The sequence below is a fragment of the Sinocyclocheilus anshuiensis genome, unplaced genomic scaffold (assembly GCF_001515605.1).
Source record: "Sinocyclocheilus anshuiensis isolate Anshui unplaced genomic scaffold, SAMN03320099.WGS_v1.1 scaffold344, whole genome shotgun sequence".
In the NCBI taxonomy this organism is placed as follows: Eukaryota; Metazoa; Chordata; class Actinopteri; order Cypriniformes; family Cyprinidae; genus Sinocyclocheilus; species Sinocyclocheilus anshuiensis.
The window spans coordinates 137,244-159,325 of record NW_015557066.1 but is presented as its reverse complement, the minus strand read 5'-3'; the positions used below and the strand labels follow the sequence as shown (position 1 = coordinate 159,325).

General features: G+C 40.9%; 1 protein-coding gene across 2 annotated transcripts in view; it reads left to right on the top strand.

Annotated features, from left to right (window-relative positions):
• The window catches only part of LOC107676653 (rho-related BTB domain-containing protein 2-like), a 62,888-nt gene that overhangs the window by 26,650 nt on the left and 14,156 nt on the right, over positions 1–22,082 (top strand). For both annotated transcript variants that reach the window (XM_016471254.1, XM_016471253.1), the window contains exons 2-7: positions 2,736–2,937; positions 3,524–3,627; positions 9,416–9,601; positions 10,010–10,811; positions 10,943–11,162; positions 12,577–12,695. In XM_016471254.1, the coding sequence (XP_016326740.1) occupies positions 2,746–2,937; positions 3,524–3,627; positions 9,416–9,601; positions 10,010–10,811; positions 10,943–11,162; positions 12,577–12,695 (1,623 nt within the window). In that variant the 5' untranslated portion in view covers positions 2,736–2,745. The remainder of the gene's footprint in view (positions 1–2,735; positions 2,938–3,523; positions 3,628–9,415; positions 9,602–10,009; positions 10,812–10,942; positions 11,163–12,576; positions 12,696–22,082) is intronic.

Here is a 22,082-nt window from a genome sequence, read left to right as displayed (position 1 = left end):
CAAAACAGTTTATTGTTCATTGCCATATTTGCTTGTGGGGTGTAGTTGGTCCACTTGCTGTGATATTCTTCTCTCTATATACCTACCTACATATCCAGATACACACACACTGAGGCTGGCAGGACTGAATACAAGCAGACGAACTGTTGTGTGGGCCGTACAGTGTTTGTGAATGGAGTGGGCGTCTGCCACGCGTCTCATCTCTCTCTTTCTTTCTTTCTCGCTCATTCTCAGACCTCACCTCCCACTGTTTCTATCACTGCCTGTCACTAAAACAAGCGTTAGTGTGGCACACTGCTCGTCTCATTCCCCATGACAAAACACTGACTCACTCAACTGACTCTGCTTAAAGCTTCATGAGACAACATGTCTCTGGTATCATTGCTTTTATTATACACATTTGTTTGTGTGTGTCACAAAAGGAAAATGTATAGTCAGTTTGTAGACATTCTCACCAAGTGTTCTTAAAAAGTTCATCTAAAAATGTAAATGTCTTTAATGTTGCTTGATAAAAGTACTAATTTTTTAATAATGAACATAGCAGTCGTCATTTACTCCCGACATCTGAGCCGCTGAACTCGCAGTGGATTACTTTTGTTTTTGAAGGAATGCGCCCCCGATCTACCTAAATGCGTCTATGTTCGTGCGAATCATTCCTGATCCAGCTTCACCTACAGAAGAAGTGAGTATAAAGTTTTTTAATGAATCTTTGCAAATCGCCTTTCCTAATAATGTGCTAATTAGCAAGTTTCACGATGAATGTGGCTAAAGTAAACAGTCCCTCAGAGAGCAGGGGCGGGGTCAGCATAGCTCATTAGCATTTAAAGGAAAATGCTACAAAACGGCTTGCTCTGAAAAGAGCTGTTTTTGACAGGATAAAAAAGGTGTTTTTTACTCTACCATTGAGAAATTTTAACCAAACTATATTACAGACTTTTCATTAAGACCCTAAAGAATCATATCAACTTGTGGAAAATGGGCATCGAATGACCCCATTAAACATGTTCAAATAGAGCTTAATAGTGGAAATATTTTGGTTGATTCCTTAAAGTGCACAAGCCTCCGCTCTCACCTTACCCACTACCCTACATTTTGCACGGTGAGAAAACATTCTCAAGTCTGTTTTTTTGAAAATTAGGTTATGGTCTCCCAGCTAATTTGTTTTAAATATTTTTAGCATTTTTAATATGCAGTCATAATAATCTTTAACTTTATAACATCCTCTATACATGTTGGTGACTCTTCCAGAACAGTTATAAAGATTATTGTTAGATAACATAAAGATGTAACATTTACAGCTCAGCTTCATCAGCCTGTTGTGCCGTAGTTGTTGTGTAACCTGTGAAAGAAGCTTCCTTCAGAGCACCCCCACCGACAACAGTTCTCTGAAACCTTCTTCACTGATCCAAAATCTCGACGCTGGCTGTAACATTCCCCTCATGAGGAATTAACTGAGCACTGCTGCTCTAGATTAAACATCTCTTGACCTATTATGGGCCGTTTTTTAAGTTTGCTAATCATGGTCAGAATTGGCACCTTGCTACTCAGAATGAATTGAATGAATGAGAATAATTTTTAGACCCCAGCATGTCATTGGGGGCCAGAACTGTGACGTCTTTGTCAGTGGAACAATAAACAGTGGCCGTATTAATCTTTCATGAGCTCTTTTTATGGAACGTTAGCTGACTTGGACAGCGGAGCTCAGGGCGGCTTGTAATGTAGATAGCTGTATCACTTTAGCTGTGTCAAAATAATGCACTGCTCTTAGTTGACCAAGAGTTACGTTTCCCAAAATCATTTGTATTTAATTTCATATGGCCTCTTTTATTATAGTGGTGTATTAATATTAATTAATTTTATACAGCTATGTGCGCATGCTCAAATTTACGCGACTATCTGCAAGGCAGCTTATTGAACAAATGTCTGCATTCATTACAAAACAAAAATCTGTCATTGTTTTAGGGAAAAAAAGCGATCTCACATTGCTTGCTTTTGTTTGAACCTAAAAGAGAACTTGCTAGTTGTCATGGATATTAAGTTACAGTCATATGTGTTGGCACGCAGGTCTCCTAATGGTTTGTTTCAGCTGCATCCCTGAGCAGAGTCGTTTTTTCTTCTTCTTTTCTCTGCAGAGAGCTGCAGTCTTGATACCTAGTAGGAGGTTTAAGTCAATGTTTACAGTATGTGAGTGTTTGTATTAACGATGTTTGTTTCAGTATCCTGGACAAAGTGTGCATTTTAATGCTATCTGGCTTAGCTGTGTTCTCTCATACAAATCAGCGTTTGCCACTGGGCTTTGTTAGATTTAGGTAGATTCTTCTAAGACTTTAAAAAGAAAAAAAAAAAATGTGCTAGATGCACTTGTTCACGTCAACTTTGAAACTCGCACACTTTGAAACACTCTATAGCCAAGTGCAGAACTGTGTTGGCTGTCTTTGTTGTTCCTTCCTCAGACAGAAATAGCACCTGACCCAGATTTTTGTTTAAACTTTGAACATTTGGTGAATGAGTAGTCAGTATTGGTGACGCCATTCATTATTGTGGATGTTGATTTGAGTCACCACAGTGAATGGACCGAATTGAATGTTTTATTATTGTTTTGTAACTCTTGTTATTTTTATTTTTGATTCATTGTAAGTTAAATATAAATGGAAATTTGAGTTTTGTCATCTTTTTCATCAATACAATGATGATTAGCAGCACTTAAACTGCCTCTCTCTTTCTCTGTCTTTCAGGGCCCTCTCCATGGATATAGACACAGATTATGAGCGACCTAATGTGGAGACCATAAAGTGTGTGGTGGTGGGTGATAATGCGGTGGGCAAGACCCGACTGATCTGTGCCCGTGCCTGCAATGCCACCCTTACTCAGTACCAGCTGCTTGCCACCCACGTGCCAACTGTCTGGGCCATCGACCAATACCGTGTGTGCCAGGAGGTGGGCAGACCTTTGGCATATTGTGTACATGTTGAAGAGCATTGAGTGTTGACATAAATACTGTACATCTCATTTGTCGGAAGTCTAACATTGTAGTGGAAAAGTTACAGTCAAATTGAAAAGTACATATAAACATCGCAATGGAGTACAACCTGTTTAATTAACGGGTGTATTTATGTACTATATACTTTAGTTTATATAAAATAGTTAAAATAGAGGGGAAAAATAAATCTGGTAAAATATTCATTTTATGTACATTTTATAATACAATTTATTTATTTGTATATTTGCGAGTGTGTGTGTGTATATATATATATATATATATATATATATATATATAGTAAGCAATTAATATAAATATAAAATAAAGTATACTAATAAAATATTTGAATTCAATAAATAAAATTCAAAAATAAAACATTTGCTGTAATTTTAGCTTTACCAGGCCATCATTGCAAATGAAAAAACAAAAAACAAACTACAATTTACTTAGTATTACATTTAAATGCATTGCAGAGAGAGTAATATGAATATAATGTGTTTGCATTGGTGTACTGGTACAATTAAACAAAAGTATTTTGAATAGGTGCTGGAGAGGTCACGAGACGTGGTGGACGAGGTCAGTGTCTCCCTCAGGCTGTGGGACACATTTGGAGATCATCACAAAGACAGACGCTTCGCTTATGGCAGGTCAGTTACACAATATGGAGCTGGATTTGAACTCATAGTGCTCAATGTCTCATGACATGAGCATGTTAATCGTTAGGCCATGGCACTAAACCCCTTGATACAAACACACTTGATGTCCCACAATACAGTTGCTCAGATCAATCTTCCATTTGATTGTTCTGGTATCTCTCCACTCTTGGCTGTGTCATGTGTTGCCCTTCCAAGTTTTGGTTATTGCCCTAATCCTCCCAGCTGGAAAGGTAATGTGCTGTAAGCCTAGCCAAAGAGCACTGCATGGAGGCTCTTATTCTCGGCGCAGTGGAGGATCAGTGGATCAGCAGTGGTGCTTTGGCTCAGGGCAGTGCAGCAGATCACAATAGCCATTGAGCCAAGAAGAGATATTTGAGGTATTTGAACATCTAAGTCACACTTAAAATATAGGAATTTTGTTGCATTAAATACACAATATCAAACAATATAGCATCTGCAAACAAATTGTGCTAATTTTTAATAATTTTTTACAGATGTATGAGAACAGTTTCCCACATTTTTCTCAATCATATTTGGGTTTTTCAGTAAATGCTAATTTGTTTTCTGAGAAAACAAACTGGGACTGAACCTGTGGTCTTTTGTTACCAGCTCAGATCTTTGACCACACAAAGTACCCACACATCAGATAAACTACCATTTAAAGGACTGCAGACAGTAAGATTTTTGAATGTTTTTTTGTTTTTTTTTTAAACAAAACAGTCACTACTCCAGTCCTTCAGAAATCATTCTAATATGCTAATTTGCTGCTTGAGAAGCATTTCTTATTATCATCAGTGTTGAAAACAGTTGCTGTTTTAGAAATTTGTGGTTTGATGAACTTTTGATCTTTTGATGAATATAAAGTTCAAATGCAAAGCATTTATTTGAAATAAAAATCTTGTGTGACATTATAAATGTCTTTACTGTCACTTTTGATCAATTTATTGCATCCTTGCTGAATAAAAGTAGCTATTCATTTGTCAAAAAAAAAAAAATCTTACTGACCCCAAACTTTTGAACAGTAGTGTACTGAGTAGACTAAGGTTTTGATTATATAATTCATCCAATATTTTAACAATATAATAGCGTTGTGAATGTGGTGTGTTTTTAGTATGTACTTGTGTAGCAGACAGAGAGAAGGAGAGCAGATGAAATCTGTGTGAATGAATCCACAGGATGTGTGTCTGTGAGATCAGACACGTCCAGTGTGTGCGCAGTACTGAGGCAGATGCAGTCAGCTGATAAAGCACTATTAATGGTGGTACCCTGTTATGGAAACATAAAATCAGGTGACCTTCACCGCTGGGGTCTATTACTTAAGCTAAATACACATCCACACAGACACATTTAACATTTCTTGAAAATGTTTATCAAAGCCTAGCTGAGTCCATTAATTATTTGTGAACAAAAATTGACAAATCACATTGTGAAGCGCAAGTGAAAGGATCCAAACTTTTAGAAATCTCTGGAGGAACCATGCCTCAGTGGGGAAGCCCTCCTCCATGGGCTAACACATATTTATACATAAACATATGCATATCATAAATGCATATATACAAAAAAAGTAATTTTGAACAGATTAGTATATCATCGATGGTAAAGTACTATGTTATTTCCAACTGATACCATCATTGTACTACGGTTTTTGTGTTGTTTTGTTGTTCTCAGAATGTTTAGGTTGATTTATGTTTAAATATGTATCTGTGATCAAGACTGTGTTTACTGTGTAGGAGTGGAGTCGTGAGAGAGGAGGGGCGCTGAAATAGCCAGGGCTGGCGGCGTGTGATGGGGCACACCTGAACAGAATGAAGCCTCATCACCGCCGCTGTTAAAATGCCGAGCGCGCCTCTCCTCAGGGGGGCGGTCTCTTCCCCGTGCATGCACGCTGGTGTCCTCGTGGGTCCAGGAAGGGTGCATTGAGGGATCTCCGGGCCGCCGAAGATGCGAGCTACCGGACCCGTGGTCCGGACGAGAGCCGCACCTGTTACACGGCCGTCGGGCCAGGATGCCGGGCCGTCTAGACCCTTCACCCGCCGGGGCCAAGGCGAGAAGGATGCCGCCGCTGGAAGAAGCCGCCGCCCCTCGCGTCCCGGACTGGAGAATGGGAACGCGTGCGGCCGCCGGACTCCGCCCCTTACCTGGACCCTTCCTTCCTGATCACTGCCCTTCCCTGCACGAAGCCCGCAGCACGACGAGGACACCAGATCCCCTGTTTTATTTTGGACACTAACTTCCCCTTTTCCCTGGACACTTTGTGTGTATTATTTTGTTAATAAAAAGCCTCTCCGAGGCCTGACGCCACACCCACTGTGTTTGTCGTGTGCTCCTCCCGTTACAATATATACAAAAAAAGTAATTTTGAACAGATTAGTATATCATCGATGGTAAAGTACTATGTTATTTCCAACTGATACCATCATTGTACTACGGTTTTTGTGTTGTTTTGTTGTTCTCAGAATGTTTAGGTTGATTTATGTTTAAATATGTATCTGTGATCAAGACTGTGTTTACTGTGTAGTCAAGCAGACACACAGTCAGGAGTTTGAACTTAGACATGCTCTACATAGCTCTACAGAACACCACATATACTGATTACATAACACAGTCCTTTATGACCCTCAACACTCACTTTTACAGCACACGTGGTTATTATTCACTGAGAGATGGTGAATGATTGTGGATAGATCTGTAGATGTGTTAGTCTGTGTGTGTTTTGTTTTTTATTTGCCTTATCTCTGACCCATTTCCACATATTCTTGCAAACATTCCCCTGTTTAACATACACATGTGTACACTAATAGAAACAGACACTGGGTTGTTAGCCATTTGCACATATATGTTAGTGTGTCTTAGTTTCGTAAAGAGACTTAAGGCCCATTCACATGAAGCATGATAACTATAATAATAAAGATATAATTTTAAAAATTGTTCTAAATTTAAAAGAATATCAGAGTCCACATCACAACTAGAGCAACGATATCATTGGAATCACTTTCATAATGTTTTTTCCCTAGATGATCAACAATAAAAACAATGGAATGGGCCTTTAGCCCATCTAGCTCATTTATGGGCAATCCCATTGCAATGTCAACATACCATGCATGTAAAAAATAATGTATTTCCAAAGGAAGTAAACATGTTATGATTGTCAACTTTCGTAATGTTATGTTTTCAGGGAAATTCCTTTGTCACACATGAGGTGTTTGCCAATAATAAAGCAACTTTTTTAAGAAAATCCCTAGATTTTCACTCTAGGGTGTCAATAAGTATTTTCTAGAAAGATTATATCTTTAGAAAATATCTTAGAAATGTCTAAGAAACATTGGCTGTCATATTATATCTGTAAACATGCACAGAAGCACTTTCCAGTGTAAATGCATAACTGTGTTGAAATCTGCTAGACCAAGTCTGTTTACATTACAACAACAATGCGGTGCTCCATTAGTCATTCTTGTGTATGCTGGTCTCACATGATGAGCTTATGAGTGCAGCTGTGAAATATGACATGGTCGGACAGCTCGCTATTATTAGACCAGTGCTGGTAAGAATCAGACGAGATGCTTTAATGACTTGCATAACACCTTGCATGCTCACACATTCACTGGAAGAGAACACACTGATTAATACACACACAATTCTTTATGAAGTTTGTTCATGCCTCTGGAAAAATGGTCTTACAGCGATTTTCATTTCACAAAAGACTGATTATGATTAGTGAGCTGTGATCTTTGAATCTATTCAAAAATCCCATTATGACTGAATGTAAAAGACGTAACTAAAATAATGGAAAATAAATATGACTTTGGTGTACAGTAGTGCCATAAGTAACACTTGTGTATGGAAAAAAACAATATGTCTGGTCTTACGACATTTTGAAAGCAAAGAAAAGACTTAGTAGCTCACAGTATTTTTGTTTGTTGCATTTCACAGTTTTTATTTCAATAACTGATTCACTGTCCATTTTAAAGCCTTTGTGTAGGATGATTAGTGTCCAGGGTTTGCCAATTTCCTGCCTATTACATGATTTCTTCGGATGTATTCTCTAAAAAAAGTAATTTTGAACAGATTAGTATATCATCGATGGTAAAGTACTATGTTATTTCCAACTGATACCATCATTGTACTACGGTTTTTGTGTTGTTTTGTTGTTCTCAGAATGTTTAGGTTGATTTATGTTTAAATATGTATCTGTGATCAAGACTGTGTTTACTGTGTAGTCAAGCAGACACACAGTCAGGAGTTTGAACTTAGACATGCTCTACATAGCTCTACAGAACACCACATATACTGATTACATAACACAGTCCTTTATGACCCTCAACACTCACTTTTACAGCACACGTGGTTATTATTCACTGAGAGATGGTGAATGATTGTGGATAGATCTGTAGATGTGTTAGTCTGTGTGTGTTTTGTTTTTTATTTGCCTTATCTCTGACCCATTTCCACATATTCTTGCAAACATTCCCCTGTTTAACATACACATGTGTACACTAATAGAAACAGACACTGGGTTGTTAGCCATTTGCACATATATGTTAGTGTGTCTTAGTTTCGTAAAGAGACTTAAGGCCCATTCACATGAAGCATGATAACTATAATAATAAAGATATAATTTTAAAAATTGTTCTAAATTTAAAAGAATATCAGAGTCCACATCACAACTAGAGCAACGATATCATTGGAATCACTTTCATAATGTTTTTTCCCTAGATGATCAACAATAAAAACAATGGAATGGGCCTTTAGCCCATCTAGCTCATTTATGGGCAATCCCATTGCAATGTCAACATACCATGCATGTAAAAAATAATGTATTTCCAAAGGAAGTAAACATGTTATGATTGTCAACTTTCGTAATGTTATGTTTTCAGGGAAATTCCTTTGTCACACATGAGGTGTTTGCCAATAATAAAGCAACTTTTTTAAGAAAATCCCTAGATTTTCACTCTAGGGTGTCAATAAGTATTTTCTAGAAAGATTATATCTTTAGAAAATATCTTAGAAATGTCTAAGAAACATTGGCTGTCATATTATATCTGTAAACATGCACAGAAGCACTTTCCAGTGTAAATGCATAACTGTGTTGAAATCTGCTAGACCAAGTCTGTTTACATTACAACAACAATGCGGTGCTCCATTAGTCATTCTTGTGTATGCTGGTCTCACATGATGAGCTTATGAGTGCAGCTGTGAAATATGACATGGTCGGACAGCTCGCTATTATTAGACCAGTGCTGGTAAGAATCAGACGAGATGCTTTAATGACTTGCATAACACCTTGCATGCTCACACATTCACTGGAAGAGAACACACTGATTAATACACACACAATTCTTTATGAAGTTTGTTCATGCCTCTGGAAAAATGGTCTTACAGCGATTTTCATTTCACAAAAGACTGATTATGATTAGTGAGCTGTGATCTTTGAATCTATTCAAAAATCCCATTATGACTGAATGTAAAAGACGTAACTAAAATAATGGAAAATAAATATGACTTTGGTGTACAGTAGTGCCATAAGTAACACTTGTGTATGGAAAAAAACAATATGTCTGGTCTTACGACATTTTGAAAGCAAAGAAAAGACTTAGTAGCTCACAGTATTTTTGTTTGTTGCATTTCACAGTTTTTATTTCAATAACTGATTCACTGTCCATTTTAAAGCCTTTGTGTAGGATGATTAGTGTCCAGGGTTTGCCAATTTCCTGCCTATTACATGATTTCTTCGGATGTATTCTCTTAAAATAAACCGATTTCTTTCTCTTTGTGTGTTTAGATCAGATGTAGTAGTGCTGTGCTTCTCTTTGGCCAATCCGAACTCCCTGCGCCATGTCCGCACCATGTGGTTCCCTGAGATTAAGCACTTCTGCCCCCGCACCCCGATCATCCTGGTGGGCTGCCAGCTGGACCTTCGCTATGCTGATCTGGACGCTGTTAACCGGGCTCGCCGGCCTCTGGCCAAGTACGGACCACATCCTACACCCACTCATATCACATATTCTGTTGTTAAACTTCAGTATGAAAAGTGTTCAGGAGCTTCCGTTTAGAGAGGGTTATTGTATGCCTTTATACATTTGTAGTCAGTTATGCATTTTCTGCACTTGCCTTTGATGGCTTGTAAGATAGGTAAAAATCATTTTAAAGATTTAAAAAAAAAAAATCTGTGAATTGTTTTTATTTTGAAGTGAAAAGGTAAAGTTGGACCCACCGAATTGGGACAAAAGTCTCCCAGTGGCATGTTGTTGCTGCTGTTTTTATAGTTTGTTAAATAATTATTGAAATTTGAAAGAATGAGACTTTTGAATGGTAGTGTATATATTTTGCCTGGCTTTAACAATGCTTCTGCTTTTCTTTAACCCTCTCCTCCTAGAACCATCAAACCCACAGACATCCTTCCTCCAGAACGAGGCCACGAGGTTGCTAAGGAACTCGGCATTCCATACTACGAAACAAGTATTGTCGCTCAGTTTGGTGTAAAGGATGTGTTTGACAATGCTATCCGTGCTGCACTCATCTCTCGACGCCACCTTCAGTTCTGGAAGTCCCATCTAAAAAAGGTTCAGCGTCCCCTACTCCAGGCACCGTTCCTCCCTCCCAGACCACCACGACCTATGGTGGGCATCCCTGATCCTCCTCCCATGGATGGAGAAGGTCCAGACTCTCTTTTCTGCCAGCCATTGTGTGCAGATGTCCTGTTTCTACTCCAGGCTGGGACCACTTGTGTCTTTGCCCATAAGGTGTACCTGGCCACTTCCTGCTCAAAGTTCTATGACCTTTTCACTATGGATCTTGGAGCGGTAGGGATGGAGAAGGAGGGTGAGGAAAGCTCAGAGGGGAGTGAAGAAGAGGAGCAGAGCCGAAGAGGAGCCAAAGAACAGGCTGGGCGTACCAAGAGCCTGGACATTGATAAGGAGGGTGAAGGGGGCACCAGGGGTTCCAATAGGCTGCTCATGTTGCAGCAGGGCTCACTGAGGACTTCACAGAGCGATAACGCTCTGCCTGCCAGTGGCCAATGCTCTATGGGACCCCTGGGAGCAGGCCGTGCTCTTTTGGGATGGGGGCGTGGTTTCTTGGGGGTGTACTTGGAAACCGTGGATGACCCTGTGACAGGTCGGCCGAGACTCATGACAGTTGTGTCAATGGATGATCTCATTCAGAAAGGGCCTTTCCAGGTAAGAACAAACTTAAGTGACACAATCTATAGCAATATATGGTATGTTTTATAAGAATCTCACTTGATATATCTATGAAATATCAATGGCAGTGTCACATTATCTGTTATCCCTTCTCTCTGCTTTTTCAGGCAGTGCTGCAGTACCTTTATACGGGTCACCTGGATGAGACACGTGGGGACCTGATGCAGGTGGCCACCATCGCTGAGCTTCTGGAGGTCTTTGACCTGCGTATGATGGTGGCCAATGTGCTGAACCGTGAGAGCTTCATGAACCAGGAGATCACCAAAGCCTTCCATGTGCGTCGTGCCAACCGCATCAAAGAGTGCCTGAGCAAGGGCACCTTTGCTGGTAGGCAATCTGAAATCAGGGTCAAACATTACATATTACATATATCTACTGTATGAAGAAGCATTAATGAAGGATCTATCTGTCTATCTATATTGTAATATTGTCAATGCTAGATTAAATTCATACTTGATAGAGTCAAACAAAAACTTTTTTAACAACCAGAACACAATGCATACATGGAAACTCGGTTCATATCATTTTGTGACCCAAATGTCCTGACAACTTTTAATTATTGTATCCTGATAAATTACCCTGCTCAATGTTCTATCCTTTTACACTGAGAAACTGAATCAAGCCTTTTCTCCAATAATAATAACCTTTAACAAGCAACTGAAAAACTGCTGTTGATGAGAGAATGATAAACAATAAATGGACAGTTCTCATTGATTTTTTTTGACTAATTAACTGTCCTAATTTGTATAGTGCAGATTCCTCAGGACGTTCTGGTGTTATTGGGTAGCTAATTCCCATTACTTGTCAGCGTGTCACATTCAAAAAGTTTTATTAGTGACACCATTGACTTGAGTCTCATAAGTTCTATTTTCAATTCCAGAATTCAGTGGAATTGGAATAGAATACTTCATACTCTAGAACAGTCAGTTTACACAATTTGTTTTTCCTTTCCTTCATTCAGTCTCTTGTTTTTTTGAGGAAATACCCAGTGGAGTGCTTTATAATATCTCTTCATTGGTGTTAGTGAATATTTGCATATTGTGTTTGCTTTTCTGCTTTGTGGTTTTCTGTCGCGTACTCTCTGTTGTTGTCACGTCTTGTGTGTTGTTTGCATGTTTGTCATAATTAACCTTTTTCAACACTCCTGTACTCTCCACTTACACCTGTTTATTTCATTGCTTCATCTGCAATTGTCATAATCTCATTACCAAACCATGAAGGTGCTTCTCTCGTGTTTGAAAACCAGAACGTTTTTCATCTCCATTGTGGCCTGAAGACTACTTGTACATTCCCTATGGGTATGCAGAAGTTTATCAACTGGATCATTAGAGATCTATTTGCTTCCCCCCGTAGAGTTGAAATCTGCATTGAATTTAATTAGGTGCTTTTTTCACATCATGCCCTCCTGATACCCACAGTATACTGCTAAAAAACCTATTCAACATCATTTATTGTTTAACATAATTAGTGAGCCACAGTGAACACATGGAGTCATCCAGGTCAATCTTTAAAGGATTTGCTGCTAAAATAAATTTGCCCCCTATATGGTCCCAGTCTGGCCCTCCCTTCACATTTTTCTTCTTATCCTTAGCCTTGTCAGTCTGTCTATTTATTATTGGTCTGTGTGTCTATCTGTCTCTTCGTCTGTCTCTTTGTGTTCGTCCGTCCACCTGTCTCCCCCTCTGTAGCCTCGACTCTGTGACACACGCCGAGATGTGTGATCTTTTCCTCCCGGTTTTAGATGTGGTGTTTAGATTGGACGACCGATATCTGCCAGCCCATAAGCCACTGCTCATCTCAAGCTGTGATTGGATGGCAGCCATGTTTCGTGGATTCTTCATGGAGAGCTACATTGAGGAGGTGAGCAAGAGCATAGGTCTGTCTGTCTGTCTGTCTATCTATCTATCTATCTATCTATCTATAGCGATGCATATAGCTTCCAAACCAAGCATCTTTCTATTGGTTCTGTTCTCTTAGTATCGACTAGGTACCAAAGTTTATGGCAGACTACATTTGACATCAGTAGTCTATGTCATTTGGGTTTGACATCATGTTAGAGTTATTTTAATATATTAATATATTTTCCCGGACAAGGTAGATCAAGTAGGTTATTTTTTCAGTGTGTATTTTTCTTATTTCATTACCATGATATGCGACGCAGCAGTCAATATATGATATATGCAAAGTTTCACCTAAACTTATTTATGGAACCACAAAGTAATGATTAGTCTCAGTCACCTTGATCCTTCCTGAAGCTCTGACAGATCCAACTAAAAAAGTGGCACAGGTAGTTAAAAAGTAGGCCACCTCTATGACAGCCTGACCCACATTGATGCAGCTGCGACAGGAGGCCATCTCATCCATATGGATGAATTTACAGCTGCACAGGACTAAACAGGGCTCTAAGGGGAGCGCTCCAGGCAGACTGATGCATGAGATGTTAGAGGAGGTCCTGTGCCAGCTGGAACACATGCTGTGATATATCTGTTTTGTGTCTGTGCTCCCATTTTCAAGAGAGGCAAGCTAGAAGGGGTCTAGAAATATTTATTTGTAGTGATTGAGGTTGTAGAACAAATTTAGGATTTGGTCTAGTTTTGACATTGTTATTGAGTTATTTTAATGTATATTAATATATTTTCCTGGACAAGGTAGTTAATTTTTTTTCAGTCTGTATTTTTCTTATTTCATTGCCGTGAAATGCAACGCTGCAGTCGATATGATCCATGAACTACTGTTTGTTTAGATTATGCACATGCTCATACCAAAACACACTCATGCCTTTGTGTGTATGTTTTGGTGTATTACTTAGTTTGCAGTGACAGGAAGCGTGTTAGACTGGGCACTTCTTCTAGCCATTTCCTCAGCACCATCATGCTAATGTGAACAGGAAGTTTTTGTTTGTAAACTTTTAGATTATTGGGCTCAAAGGGGTATTTTTCAACATTATTCAAATTGATTTCATATTAAATAACTACATGATAACCATTCCACACAGTTTTTGATTAAGTTACACTTGTTTTCTATGGAATTATTCTAACATATCACAGTTTCTGCTTGGCACAAATTTAGCTAATGTATTTTTCATCCAAAACTATTAAGTCGGGTGTCAAAGGTAAGGTTTCGCTGTATTCCTTTCTGAGGCCCATCTCATGCGCACATAACTCTATCCAGGTCTATCCCATGCACGCGCTCTGATTTCCTTTGGCTACCGTCTGTCAGCTCAAGTTCTAGAAAGACAAGCTCCCTAAGGGCAGGAACTCGGGACCAAGCTGACCAACACCAGAGGTAGAGAGACAACTGGCTGGGTTATAGGTGTCCAGGCCTGCCGGTGAACAGGATCGCCCTGTATTACATTACAAGCATTACAGGGAGCTAGATTTACAGCACAAGTACAAACTGATGCGGGAAATAGGATGCTGGCTGTTTTTCTATTCTGACAGCATCGGCTGAGAGTATGTCACATAGAGATCAACACAAGGTGGCCAGAGACAAGTAAACTTGGTTCTACTTTGACAAGCTTGACATGCTCTTTGATCAAGTGTTGAATTTTAAAGAGTATAATAGTATAATAGGGTTTGATTTTATTAAAGGAATGCTCCACCCAAAAATTAAAATTCTCTTACCATCATGCTGTCCCATATGTCTTTCATTACATGTCTTTCTTTTTTAAGATGAACACAAACAGAGATTTTCAGAAAAATCATCCACCTTTTTGAGTCTATATAATGCAAGTGGATGGGACCCTCAAAGCTGACACTTCACAAACCACACAGAACAAATGGAACGGTAGTCCACAAGACCCCAGTTGATGAATCGATGTCTTCTGAAGTGTAACTATAGTTTTGTGTGACACCATGGAAGCACAGAGGACCATCACTACTTGAACAAATTTAGCACTGTGCTTACATCACAATATGTTGACGTTTACGTCAAGCAAACGTACATAAGACAGTTGGCCGGAAGTGATAGTTTATAGAGGTAAGTTGAAAATATTAGTATTTTTCCCACACACAACTGAGGTCTTACGGTTTACTTTCGTGTTTGTTTTGCACGTTTTTTTAAGTGTCAACTTTGAGGATCCCGTCCACTTAGGTTATATGGACCCAGAGTGACTTATATGGACTTTATTTTTGTGTTCATTTGAAAAAAGAAATTCATGTACATCTTGGACAACATGAGGGTGAGTAAATGATGAGAGATTTTTCATTTTTGGGTATTTTGAGTATCACTTTAATGTCTGTTTTGGTTGACACTGAAATAACGTATATGTTCATTAGTTAGTACAGTAACAATCTTAGAGGCACTGTTATTACTGTTACAGGATACTGTTACAGGATAGGGCTGTGCCTTTACACCTCGTACCTCAGATACTTTGTTTGGTTTTGATTATCATGTCTATCGTGCTAAAATCATGCGTTCCCTTTCGAGCATTCACTCTATGTTGTGAAGCATTCGCAGTGGGACCTCCTCCCCTTCCCTGAAAATCCTGAAACTTAATAGGATAACGCTAGTAAAATAAACTGGCCAATTGTCGTTAATTATGCAAATCGCATTCAAATACTGACAAGCCTGCGGGCCAGTCCTTTGGCTGACGAAAAGGACTGGCCAACATATCCCCCCACCCCTCCCCCGGCCTTTGCGGACGTCGTTTAATTTGGAAACCCTGAGGAAGACGAAGACTTCATGTCTCAGTGTCAGAAAAGGGTTCGCCCCAACACTGAGGGCCCCCCAGACCTCCAGGAGGATTTCGCCAGGGTCCTCGCGAAAGCTGTTAAGGAACTCGACCTCAACTGGGATGCTCCAGAGAAACCTGCCAGGAGTATGCTCGACTTCACGCTGATGGCAACAAAGTGCTCTGCTCAAGCCATCGGTCGTTCCATGGAGTTCATGTTAGTCCTTCACAGGCACCTATGGCTGACCCTATCTGACCTGAAGGAATCTGACCGTAAGGCACTCCTCAACACTCCAATCACTCCCTCTTGTCTCTATGGTGACACTGTGGAGTCGGTTGTCGAGCACTTCTCTGAGGCGCAAAAGCACATGAAGGTGATGAGTCACCTGATACCCCTGCGCGCGTTCCATCCACTGTTAAGATCACACTCCTCTTCTGCAACCCACTCCGCTCAGAGAACGGCTAAGCAGCCTGCCACGTCCTCCGTGGCTCCTCGACATGAGCCGGATGTTTGCCGCAAGCAGTGGACGGTACCCGGGAAAAGGTGTCACGGACAGAGGAGGAGCCCCCACCGTGACAGCAGACCTCCCAGTGTTGTCCAACCACAAACTGTTTCCCCGCCAGTGCGTTTAGTTTCACCGCGGCAGGACGCCAGTCTATGAACATCGCTGCCAGCGTGCCATAGTGCCCAGAGAGACTCGGCCTCTATGTCAGTTCCTAGATGGATGGATAGCTATACCAGGCATTTCGCACTGGGTGCTGAGCATGATAGCATGATCTATAGCATATCTGGGTGTGTGTTTCAACTCTCTATAGAGTGCATAACGACCATTTCATCAGCTCTGCACTGCTTCAGAATGAACCGTCTGTTCCCTTGAGGGAATTTCAGAGGCTTCTGGGACTTATGGTGTCGGCCTCATCAGTTTGCCACCTGGTTCTTCTGCACATGCGGCCACTACAGTTGTGGCTGAAAACTTGAGTTCCATGGAGAGCATGGACCACAGGTCATATGCACATCATGGTTACACACAGCTGCGTCAGCGCTCTGAGACCGTGGCATGACCCAGAAATGTTCAGCCGAGGGGTTCTCCTGGGACTGGTGACAGTACGCACTGTGGTTACAACAGATACGTCGACCTCAGGCTGGGGAGCAGTATGCGAGGGCGTACCGACTTCAGGCCTGTGGTTAGAGTCTCAGAGCAGGTGGCGCATAAACCGCTTGGAACTGAAAGCAGTGTCCTTAGCCCTAGTGCCTTTTCTGGCACAGCTGGAACAGCGACATGTGCTGATTCACACCAACAATATGTCTGTGGTTTAGTACATAAATCGCAGAGGTGGCGTGCACTCCAGAGCCCTTTTCAAGCAGACTGTTCCAATTCTTCTATTATGGGCGGATCGTCATCTACTCTCCATCACAGCGGCGCATATCCCTGGTCTCCTAAACCACGGAGCGGACATGCTTTCGAGGAACGGAATGCCTCACGGGGAGTGGAGGCTGCCTCCTAGTCTGGTTCGGATGATTTGGGACCACTTCTGGAGGGCAGAGGTGGATCTATTCGAGACAAGCTTGAACACACACTGACTGCTGTTCTTTTTGCTGTCTCACTCCCCGCTGATGGGAGACACTCTGACGTCGCACTGACCGAGAGCCAGACTTAATGCGTTCCCTCCGGTGAAGATTTTGCCTCTGGTGCTACGCAAAATCAGGGAAGAGAGAGCATCAGTGATCCTGTTTCAGTGATCCATCCGAACTGGCTGAATCAACCTTGGTTTCCGGACCTCAGGGAGATGCTGGTGGCTCCACCTTGGCAAATCCCCCTCAGGAGGGACCTGCTGTCTCAAGCGAACGGCTCGATATGGCACCTGAGCCCGGAGCTGTGGAGCCTTCATGTGTGGCTTCTTCGGGTGCTTGACACGCTCACTGAATCTTGTGATTGAGATATCGACCCATCAAGCTGTCCCATGTTGGACGTTTTATGTTTTCTGCAGCACAGGCTAGATAACGGGAGTCTACCATCAATGCTAAAGGTTTACGTGGCCGCTATTGATTCGATTCGTTTCCCGGTTGACAGGCAATCGATTGGGAGGCACATGCTGGTGGTCAGATTTCTCAGGGGAGCAAGTATATTACTTCCCCCATGCCCACCATTGGTGCCGCCGTGGGACCTAGCACTGGTTCTGAAAGCTCTCTCTTTACCCCCCTTTCGAGCCCTTGGCATCTGTTGCTATGAGGGAGCTCTCCCTCAAAACTACTCTGCTTCTTGCCCTTGCTTTGGCTAAGCGCTAAGCTACGTGCCTAAATCTCTTTCTACCCCCTTTAAAGTGCAGGTAATTTTTTTCCCCCTTTGTCTTCCGAGCCTTGCGTGACCCAGAGGCTCAGAGCTCCGTTTGCCCTGTCAGGGCTTTAAGGATTAATATCGACCACTCTGCCATCTTTCGACAGTCTGACCAGCTATCCATGTGCTACAGTGGCTGTACTAAGGGATGAGCAGTATCTAAGCAGAGGCTTTTTCACTGGATCGTGGACGCTATCATGTCGGCTTATGCAAGCCAGGGACAGGAAAGGCCCTATCAACATCATAGCCCATACGATGAGGGCTATTGCCTCTTTATGGGCCTGGTCTAAAGGCACATCTTTTCGGGATATATGCTTTGCAGCCAGCTGGTCCTCACAGAATACTTTCACCAGGGTTTACAAGTTGGATGTCTCATCCTTGGCGTCTCAAGTGTTTCGGTGAGTGACTAACCTCACTTACTCTTCTAGTTTATTGCTATGCTGCAATTCGGGACACAGTTTGTTACCGCTTATAACTGTTGACACTATGTAGGCCTATGTACATTTTTATATGTGCTTTTTGTTATGTTGCATGTGGCTACCTTGCTTACTGTTGTTGTGTCTACCCTGTATTCAGTGCAACCACTCTTTTATTTTGGCCAGATATGCTAATTTGGTATACTTGAGTTAAGACATTCATTGGTCTAGTTCTGCATATCAACTGTGGGCTTTCCTAGCGGCATTGCTATTTGTTGGTAATTGTATGTTGTTCTACCCCATGCTTGGTGTGGTCTTAGCCCTTGGTTCAGGCTGATCATCTCTGCTCTCATGGTGAGATTGTATACTGTTGAGTCAACGCTCGAAAGGGAACATCTCTGGTTACTGTCGTAACCTCGGTTCCCTGAAAGCGGTAATGAGACATTGTGAAGGTCGCCGTGATCTCTGCTCGATCAGTAGTGTAAGTGTTCAGTCTTAGATTCTGAGGCAATTGTCTAAATATGGGGAGGAGTTCCCACTGTGAATGCTTCGCAGTGTCTCGTTCCCGCTCTCAGGAAACCAAGGTTACGACAGTAACCGAAGACATTTTAAAGCCATATCAGTTTAAACTTCAGATATCCGGTTTTCTGAGTGCACACATCTCAAGCACACACACAGAAAGCAGCTTTCACACGGCATGTGAGTATTAAACTAAGTTCTCTTTCATGTCTTATTGCGCTTAAACTGTCAAATACACACAAGTTTGTTAAAAACACACATAAGTTGCAAAAACCCAGTCGGTTATGTCTTTGAAGGTAAACAGCTGGGAAAGAAATTGCATGTTTATATTAGATCTGTGTATTGAGTGACAGCAGTATTGAGTGACAGCAGCGTAGTATACAGTACCTATTCTGCTGTCTATGCTGTTAATATGACCCTAACAATAAAATAAAAACAGAAAATCACTCACTGCTCTGGACTGAATAACTTCTATAGCTTTAATAAGAAAACATTTCTTACTTGAATGCTGCTTTTTAAATGCTCCAGCTTGAAGCTAAACATGGCGAATTGTGTGCGACTCACTTAGGGCGGGGTCTCTGCTAATATGGCAGTGTCTGTCAACAGTCGTGGGCGGGGCCTTTAAAATGTGACGTCACTTTTTACAGATTCTGCAAACGGCTTGTTCTGAGACACTGCTTATGATTTATGGGGATTAAAAAAAGGAGCGGGTGGATTTTTATTATTATAGGGGTGGTTGTGTACACACACTGCCAACACACATTTATGTTCAAACAACATGTAAAAGTGAATTTTGCATAATAAGTGCCCTTTAATGCAAGAAGTTTTAGTGTGTTTTCAGTAGGAATCTCAGTAGGACTTCATAAGGAGGGAGATATGGGTTGTTTGGTTGTCAACTCATTGCAACCAAGATTAAAAAACAAAACAAAAAAAACTGTTTTCAGTGTAGTGACTGGTTGTAGTGAACACTGTACTATTTTTAGAATGAGGTTGTGAATAGAGTGAGCCCTTGTCACTGTCTATGCGGCAGTCGGAACAGAAGGTGTTGTATAACCAGATATAAAGGCTTTGCAAGACCTCAGGGTGGCAAATATTTATAAAGTGTCATTCAGTTGAGTAAAGCTGATCATGTATAGCTGCACATTATTGTTGCCTCAGTTTGTGACGCACAGAGTCAAGAGTTGTCCTTGATTGATCTACCACATGTAAGCTTTACTATTCTAGTCCTGTGCATAAATATCTCTTTTTGAGGTTAGGCAGCATATACTTATTACTGAAGACAACTTTAAAAATCCAAAAGACATCTACAGTGCTTTTGTATCTACATTTTATTTATAGGTCTTTTAATGTTGTACGTTTACATCGCATGAAAAGCCCGCAGGTGATGGAGATTTACCGCTGATTACAGAACCGGCTTTACTGATAAGATGCGCGTTAAATATCACATGCGATTTATCGTGCAGCCCTACATGAAACTCAATGTAAGTACACTTCAGAAAGTCTGGTCTTTCTCTGTTGTTTTGAACATGCTGCTTTTTAAGGCAGGAAGTGTCTGAACATACGAGAGACGCTCAGGTGTCAGAATTCTTTTCAGCAACATCATATTTCTGAGTGTGATTAGCGCAAGACTGAGCGGAAGCTCAAATGTGAGAAGCTGTCACATTTTCCCTGTGAGACAAAGATGAAGTGAAAATGGAGATGATGAAGACGGAGACCGTGGTTGCGGTGTGCACTGCAGTTGTTGTTGAGAAAGAGTCTGGTTGCTTTTGATAAGTGACCACTTCCTCCGTAGCACACATTGCTTTGGATATTGACCCCATTTTCTTCTCACGGTCATTGCATTGTTTTTCTCAGTTCTTCTTCTTCAAAGGAACAACAAATGAACACTGAATATTAATATCTTCATTTAACTGAAATTCACCCTGTGGTCTGTGTGGGTCCTAACGCCCCAGTATAGTGATGCGGACACTACACTGTAAAAAGCACCGTCCTTCGGATGAGACGTTAAACCGAGGTCCTGACTCTCTCTGGTCATTAAAAATCACATGGCACTTCTCGTAAAAAGTAGGGGTGTATTCCCGGTGTCCTGGCCAAATTCCCTCCTCTGGCCCTTGTCAATCATGGCCTCCTAATAATCCCCATTCACTGAATTGGCTCTATCACTCTCTCTCCTCTCCACCTGTAGCTGGTGTGTGGTGAGTGCACAGGCGCCGTTGTGCTGTGGCTGCCGTCGCATCATCCAAGTGGATGCTGCACACTGGTGGTTGTTGAGGAGAGATCCCCCTCAAATGATTGTTAAGTGCTTTGGGTGTACAGAAATACACAATAAAAGCGCTATATAAAAATGCCTCATTCATTCATTCATTCATCTATCAAAGTGGAGCAGTATGAAAAAGTCGGACACCATTTTCTCCGACATCTTCTGGCTTCAGGGCTTTTCTGCTTCTTTGGCTGTACAGGTATTGATCCTCCTGTTGTTTCCACCAATAATAAGTTTGTTCCATTGTGTATTTTTTGCTCCTTGCATCATCAAGCAACACTACACTACTTGCGTATCTACAGAGACACTAGCCAATGAGTGTGAGGATTCTCTCTGACATGTAGTGAAACATTGTGGGTCACATCATTTCAACACGGGCAAATATATTCATATATACACACCATATATTATTATTTTTTTAAATATCGAAAACTAGTACTGGCTTCATCTCATGTGATTGTACACCATTCAGATGACGCTTCATAAAAAAACACTTAATGTGTATTTCTTAATGTGTAATTTTTTTTTAAATAGCACCAATGTATTGAATGCTTATTAAACAGTCTTAATACATAATTATTAGGGATGCACCGATACCACTTTTTCCAGTACTCGCCCGATACCGATACTTTTATTTTGGGTACTTGCCGATACCGAGTACCGATACCAATATTTTTATTGCATTTGTAAATTTTTTAAATATTGGGTACAGAAACCAAAAGAGTATGTATAATGTTAGTTGGTTAACTTAATTTATCAAATAGATACAGTCAAGCCAAAATGTATTCTGACACCTTCAAAATTTCTCACATTATCACAGTTTATTCGCTATAGTTTAGAAAATGGTAATAAAATATGACAAGAACTCAGAGTTAAACTGTGTCAGAACAAATTCAGCTTGATAATGTCAGATAACTTTGATAGAAAGGTATGTAATAGATTACAGTCAACCAAAAATTAGACAGCTGTTAGTATGACAGTATTTACACAACCATCTGTAAGGCATTTACGAACATCACACAAATGAACGAGGGAATCTCCGCA